Here is a 7,112-nt window from a genome sequence, read left to right on the forward strand (position 1 = left end):
TAAATATTATAGTTCATAGATGTTGATAATTGTAATAAAGCTTAAATCAAAATCAAATTAATACTAGTGCAAAAAGAAAATCAATTCAACACTAAGAATGACAATAATATTGAATATTTGTTCTTTAGTTTTACATTGGTTTAGACAATTAAAATATATAATCTAATTTTAATTTTCCTTAAATATTTAGTAATGTAACTAATACTTATTAAACTTATTTTAGCATGATTTAATACTTTTAAACTATGATCATTTTTCATTATGACTTTGCAATATTTATTTTATATGATGATTTCATTATTATTTAATTATGATCATTTTTCATTAAGACTTTGCAATATTTATTTTATATGATGATTTCATTATTATTTTTTATTGAATGTTTTAGTGTCATCAGTACCCACCTCATATTTTGTGTTATTTTCTTAAGAAACACCTTAGATAATTGTATTTTGGTTGGACTAAAGAAATATTTGGAGCACAAGTTAATTATATGTTTGTATGCAAACTTTACCGAAAAAATCCAAGGTTTATTAGTTTGGTTTGATTTATAAATTTAAAAATTCAACACAATGGTTTGGTTTGGTATTTGAAAAACCCGAAAAAAAATCCAAATTTTATTAGTTTGGTTTGGTTTATAAATTTAAAATTTTTACACAAATGGTTTGGTTTGATATTTGAAAAATCCAAATCAACCCAGTCATGTACACCCCTAACAAGGGGCATATCTGCTCCAAATAACAAAATTAAGGGGTATATCATGCCCTTTTCCTATTAAAGTATTGAGTATTTTCTCTATATATTATTTTTCTCAATACTCTTAATTTGAAAAGTACATTCAAACCAACAATATCAGAATGATTATTATATACTCATATTTTATTAATATGACTAATATTGTGAACTTTCATGGTCAAAACAGTGTCTTTTTTAGGTTCTTATCATCCAATAATCTGAATCTATTATCATTGAATAAAATATAAAAAATGCTTCAAACTGCTGCAATCTATTTGGAAGTAAAAAAAAAGGTCGCTCTAATATAAGACAAATTTGGAGGTGATGCTTTCAACGAAATTTTCTTCACATCCAGGATTGAAATGTGAAATTTCTCTTTAAAGATGAAACAGTCCCACCATCGATACACCACACGTTCAAAATCCATGTTGATAAAGTATTTATTTTTATTTCAATCGGTCCATGAATTAATAATATCCTAATAAATAAAGTTTATAAGTTAAATTAAAGTTCATTAAGAACCTTTTTTAATATCGCATCCTTCATATTTTAGTGATTATTATATTATATAGTATGAACATTCTTACCAGTCACCCTAGCATTTGTCCTATTAAACCTTGTAAATGATTGTACGTACCTAATATTATTAAAATTACATTTACGTATTAATGTTTTTAGTTAACGATGAATGAGTCAATGGGCAAAATACAAAGCAGTGTTTATCTTATTACATATCAATTGAAGTAGGGAAAAGGTTCTGATATACCCCTCAACTTTCTCATTTAGAGCTAATATATTTCTTATTATGAAATTGACTCATATATACCCTTCCCGTTATACAAATGGCTCACATATACCTAATACCCCTCGTTATTAAAATTATTTTTCTCACTTCCGAGAGCCATTTGTATATGCGAGTCATTTGTATAAAAGGATATATGTGAGCCGTTTGTATAACTGTAAGGATATATATGAGTCACTTTCATAACGAGGAACATATCTGCTCCAAATGACAAAATTAAGGGGTATATCATGCCCTTTTCCAATTAAAGTATTGAGTATTTTCTCTATATATTATTTTTCTCAATACTCTTAATTTGAAAAGTACATTCAAACCAACAATATCAGAATGATTATTATATACTCATATTTTAATTAATATGACTAATATTGTGAACTTTCATGGTCAAAACAGTGTCTTTTTTAGGTTCTTATCATCCAATAATCTGAATCTATTATCATTGAATAAAATATAAAAAATGCTTCAAACTGCTGCAATCTATTTGTAAGTAAAAAAAAAGTCGCTCTAATATAATTACATATACATAATAATTAAAAAGATATATTTATCTGCTATAATATAATTATGATAAAATTACAAACTTAATATTTGATCGGATATATTTAATTACACAATTATTAATATATATATATATATATATGTTTGACTCAAATTTATGCAACTTGCATGGTATGTTCAATTCTAGAAGGAGAAAGAAAAATGAGAAAAAGCTAGCTACACCTAGCATATGAATAATTTTTTTTGACAAAATCATAAAAATGCAAAAATGTCAAAGTCAACCAATATGAATAAATAAAAGTTTGGTCCATTAATATTAAAACTTTGAACAATTCAACAATAGTGGCTCATGTATAATAATTCTCAATTTCCCATACATCTATAAATACCTCTCCCTCCCCATACTTCCCTCCACACAACTCAACAAAATGAACTTCTCTTCATCAAAAACATATTTCTTTCTCTTTTTCACATTAGCTATAGCATCATCAAAACTAATCTTGGCACAAAATTGTGGTTGTTCATCGGATTTGTGTTGCAGTAGATGGGGTTATTGTGGAACGGGGAATGATTATTGTGGTGAAGGATGTCAAGGAGGACCTTGTTTTAGTACTACTCCAAGCAATAATAATAATGGAGTTTCAGTTTCTGATGTTGTAACTAATGCATTCTTTAATGGAATTGCTGATCAAGCTGCTTCTAGTTGTGAAGGAAAAGGGTTTTATACAAGAGAGAGATTTTTTGAAGCTCTTCAATCTTATAGTAATTTTGGAACTGTTGGTTCTAGTGATGATTCTAAGCGTGAGATTGCTGCTTTCTTCGCTCATGTTACACATGAAACTGGACGTAAGTTTGTTATTACTTATTTTTTTCATTAAAATATATACTTTATTAGTGGTCTTGTGAATTTAATTTACTTATCATTACACTAAAAAAAACTACAAAAAGGGTCGGGTTTTTATTGTCAAAAATCGAGAAAATGCAAATCTGTCTCGGTTTTCTTGCATTAGATCAGATCTTTCAAAAATAAGACATAGTGTTGAAGTTATAGAAATGTATCCTACACACAAAATATGATTATTTTTTTTAAAACAAAAATTTACCTTCATAGGGACTAGGAGATCGATAACACTTTTTTTTTATTTCTTTGCAAACTCGAATTCACAATCTTAGAGGTTAGGAGTGCTTAATTACCATCCAAAGCATCTAACTCTTGTAAAAAAGATAGAGGTTCAAAACAATTGGTGCATTTTATGATTATGTAACTTAAAAAACCAACCTCATGAAGGCCGTATCAACCTCCAGAAACCGGTTAGATCTTGGACATAACTCACACCCTCAAAAGTTAACTCTAAAGGGAGGAGAATTGTCCAAACCTTATAAGCAGAGTAGCAGATCACCAATATGAGACTTTTTTCATCGATCTTTTTACCGACGAGAACTTTACCAACCTTTTAATAATTGATCGATCATATACGTATGTACTACAACTAATTAATTTCTTGTTAGTTTCTTCGACACTTTTTTTTTAGTAGTGATCATATACGTACATACTACTACAACTAATTAACTAAATCCTTGTTTCTTTTGACTTTACACAACAGACATGTGCTACATAAATGAGATAAATGGTCCATCAGGAGACTATTGTGATGAGACCAACACAGAGTACCCTTGTGTATCAGGCAAAAACTACTATGGTAGAGGACCAATTCAACTCTCATGGAACTTTAATTATGGTCCAGCAGGACAATCTATTGGATTTGATGGATTAAATGACCCAGACATAGTAGGAAGAGATGGTGTTATTTCATTCAAAACAGCTTTATGGTATTGGATGAATAATTGTCATTCTTTAATTACTACTGGACAAGGATTTGGCCCAACAATTAGAGCTATTAATGGACAAATTGAATGTGATGGTGGTAATCCACAAACTGTTGCTAGAAGGGTTGAGTATTATACTCAATATTGTCAACAACTTGGTGTTGATACTGGGGATAATCTTACTTGTTAGTTAATTAACAAGTTGGAATTTAAATCATATAGATTTTATGAAAATTGAATAAGAGTTTATTGTTATACTTGATTTTTGTTTAAAATAAATATACATAGTATATATTGTACTCCTTTTATTTGTACTTTGAAGAATATTCTTTGATGTATTTTCGCACTGTATTGGTTATATATGAGAAGAATTACAATTTATAGTATTTTTATATGCAGTTTTTAAATTTAAAGTTTGGTTTTAAAATACTTTATTTAATCTAATCAAATTTAATTTAATGGACTTTCTAGAAGCAAAACGTGACAATTATTTTGAAAGGAAGAGAATATATATAAAATGCAAGACATGGAATTCTAAGATGTATGATAAGTAAAGTTCTGAGTTTGAAAAAAAAATTATCCTAATTAACTTTAATTTCATAACTTATAGATAAAGCACTAAATATTACATTTTCACCCGATAAAAGTGGAGTAATCTTTTTGGTAAAAACAATTTATTTTTGTAAGAAATATTTATATTGTTCGATATTTAGTATTTTAAGATACATGCTTTAGAGGTATATAGATAGATTAGTTTATTCGCACGGATGATATTACTTTATTGATGATAAAATTGTTGAGGAAAATTTAGTTAAATATAGTTTTCTATCGTACCTAAATTTTGATGTAGATCTTAACTAAAAGATTTATAAGTGGAACGTTTTAGTATTTATTTTATTAGTTTGTGTTATTATCTTTTTAAAAGAAGTCTTATCTTTGTCGTCAGCTAGATTAGGTAACCTCTTGTTGGATTTTATCTAATCCATTTTTATTTTGTTTTTAGTACTCTAGTTAGATATATAATTATGCAAAGATTAATCATATTGTAAAGATTACTATATATCGTATGGATTAATTGAGATTATTTTTTGTTTGGTTTGATTTATTACATATATTTGTTCATTTTTTTAAATAAAAAAAACAAAAATATTCTAGTTAGCTATTTTTAACATTTTAAACCATGCATTATTTAAGGTCAGATTACTATATCACATTTTATAAGTGAAATTTCAAAACTTTGTGCTATAGGTCACTTTGGGTTATAACTGACCTCAATGGGCTGGGCTGGGCTTGTAAGACGTTCTGGGCTTGATATGCTGTAGTCACAGCCCAGTAGTTCCCTTTTCACTTTTAAATTTGTAAAAATTAGGCAAATGACATAGTATAAGAAAGAAATTACTTCATTTCCCTACTCTTTCATTAATTACCAAAAATCTCTTTTTTTAGTGTTTTTCGGATACATAATATAGCAGTGTGGATACTTAATATAGTAGCGCGGATACTTTAATTAATAACGGGCGGATACTTAAACTAATAAAGTATCTGGTTAAGTTGAATTGGGGGAAATAAGGGATTTTTGTATTTTAGTAAAAGAGTAGGGAAATATTGAAAATAGGTAAATAAGTGTTGTGTATTTAAATAAATTTTCCTTTAAATTTTGGATCCGCTTTTACTCGTGGGTGTCAATTGAGGATTATATATGTTGGGTGATAGTAATTGTTATGGATAGTAGCTAGTGGTAATAGTGTTTGACCTTAGTGATTAATAGTAATTGTTGATCATGATAGTTGGTGGTAGGCAGTAATAGTTATGGTGGACGTTAATGATAGCTAATGATAATGGTGAATGATCACAACAATTGGCGATACATATCGATGGATAATGATGGTATTTAATAGTTAGTAGTAATTGATGATGATTGCTCATGATAGCTAATTGTGATGATTTACAACAATGGTGATTGTAAGTGACGATAAAAGTGACGGTTAACAATAAAATTAGTAAATGAAATAATGATAAATTATATATATTAAATATAAATATTTTAATAATCATTCAAATAAACTAGCTAATGTGACTTTGATTGGTCCTATGGAGTGTAGAGTCCGTATGATAGAGACAAGATTATATATGAGTAACAAGTGGACGGCTAATAGGAAGCCACGATACCCAATTTGATACTTTCGTACAAATAACTCATTATTTAATTAGTTACTAATATTATAACAAGGTAACCAATTAATTTAATCACAACTTTATCAGTTGGCACCGTCCTCTTTAACTTTTTTCTGTATTTTATTTGAGTGCTTAGGAGGAGTTTCACTTCATTGTTCTAGATTGTTCCATTGACATTTTGATTATTTTATTAGTGCTTCTTAAACCCCCCACCCTCCCCTCTTTGAATTTTGTTCTAGTTAAAATAAAAATAATTAGGCGTTGGGAAGCGGTAATTAAATCGGACGCACAATTTTAAGTTATCGAGAATATCATAATTTTAGATATGAAGGTTTGGAGGACGTGTGTTAGGATAGAAAATTAGTAGTTAAAGAGTGGAGTATTGTCTTACTTTTCGAGGATTTAGGCTTGTTGGTATTTGTCGTTGTTCTAGCTGGATTGTATATTGTAGGTTTGCTTGTGATGTCTATCATCTTCTGTTGTTTATAGTGTTTCGATTATCATACTATTGTGTGTTATGGTTCCTTTCTTGTAAGATTTACATTGTTCCTCTTGTTAGTTGTTATGTTTTCTTATTCTTTGTACCTGAATTTAATTTGTTATACTTGCGTTGAGGATCTTTCAAAGACAACATATCTATCTCCACAAGGTAGTGATAAGGTACGTCTGCGTACGCTATAACTCTCTTCATAATTCACTTGTATGATTTCATTGATATGTTGTTGTCGTCAAAAACACACCTAAATTGTACCCTTTTTTGAGTTTCATACCTAAACTATTAAAAGTGTGAGTTTCATACCTAAACTATCACTTTTTAGTTTGAGAAACACAATTCTCTCTTTTATACCGCTCTCATCATAGTGTGTGTAATACACTCTCTCTTTTATTTTAAAAAATTATCACATCACACTCCATATGAACAAAACATTCAACCTTGACAAAAATTAAATAAATTATTGTATTAGTTAAAATTAAAAATTAAAAAACTATTATCCAAAAAATAATATTTCTTTTATAAAATAAAATGTAAAATATTTTTCTTACTCCACTCCATCACTTCCTCTCACCGCCCCCC

General features: G+C 28.3%; 1 protein-coding gene across 1 annotated transcript; it reads left to right on the top strand.

Moving 5' to 3' along the window:
- Nucleotides 1-2,430: 2,430 nt before the first annotated feature.
- LOC125856520 (endochitinase EP3) lies at nucleotides 2,431-4,205 on the top strand. The gene is made up of 2 exons (XM_049536082.1): nucleotides 2,431-2,881; nucleotides 3,640-4,205. The coding sequence occupies exons 1-2, from the start codon at nucleotides 2,464-2,466 to the stop codon at nucleotides 4,050-4,052; spliced, it is 831 nt and encodes a 276-aa protein (XP_049392039.1). The 5' UTR covers nucleotides 2,431-2,463; the 3' UTR covers nucleotides 4,053-4,205.
- Nucleotides 4,206-7,112: the final 2,907 nt, after the last annotated feature.

This window comes from Solanum stenotomum, chromosome 2 (genome assembly GCF_019186545.1).
Source record: "Solanum stenotomum isolate F172 chromosome 2, ASM1918654v1, whole genome shotgun sequence".
In the NCBI taxonomy this organism is placed as follows: Eukaryota; Viridiplantae; Streptophyta; class Magnoliopsida; order Solanales; family Solanaceae; genus Solanum; species Solanum stenotomum.

Coding starts and splice junctions, on each gene's coding strand:
- LOC125856520 (XM_049536082.1), top strand. CDS start 2,464: ATGAACTTCTCTTCATCAAAAACATATTTCTTTCTCTTTTTCACATTA. Junction 2,882..3,639: donor TGTTACACATGAAACTGGAC/GTAAGTTTGTTA, acceptor TTTACACAACAG/ACATGTGCTACATAAATGAG.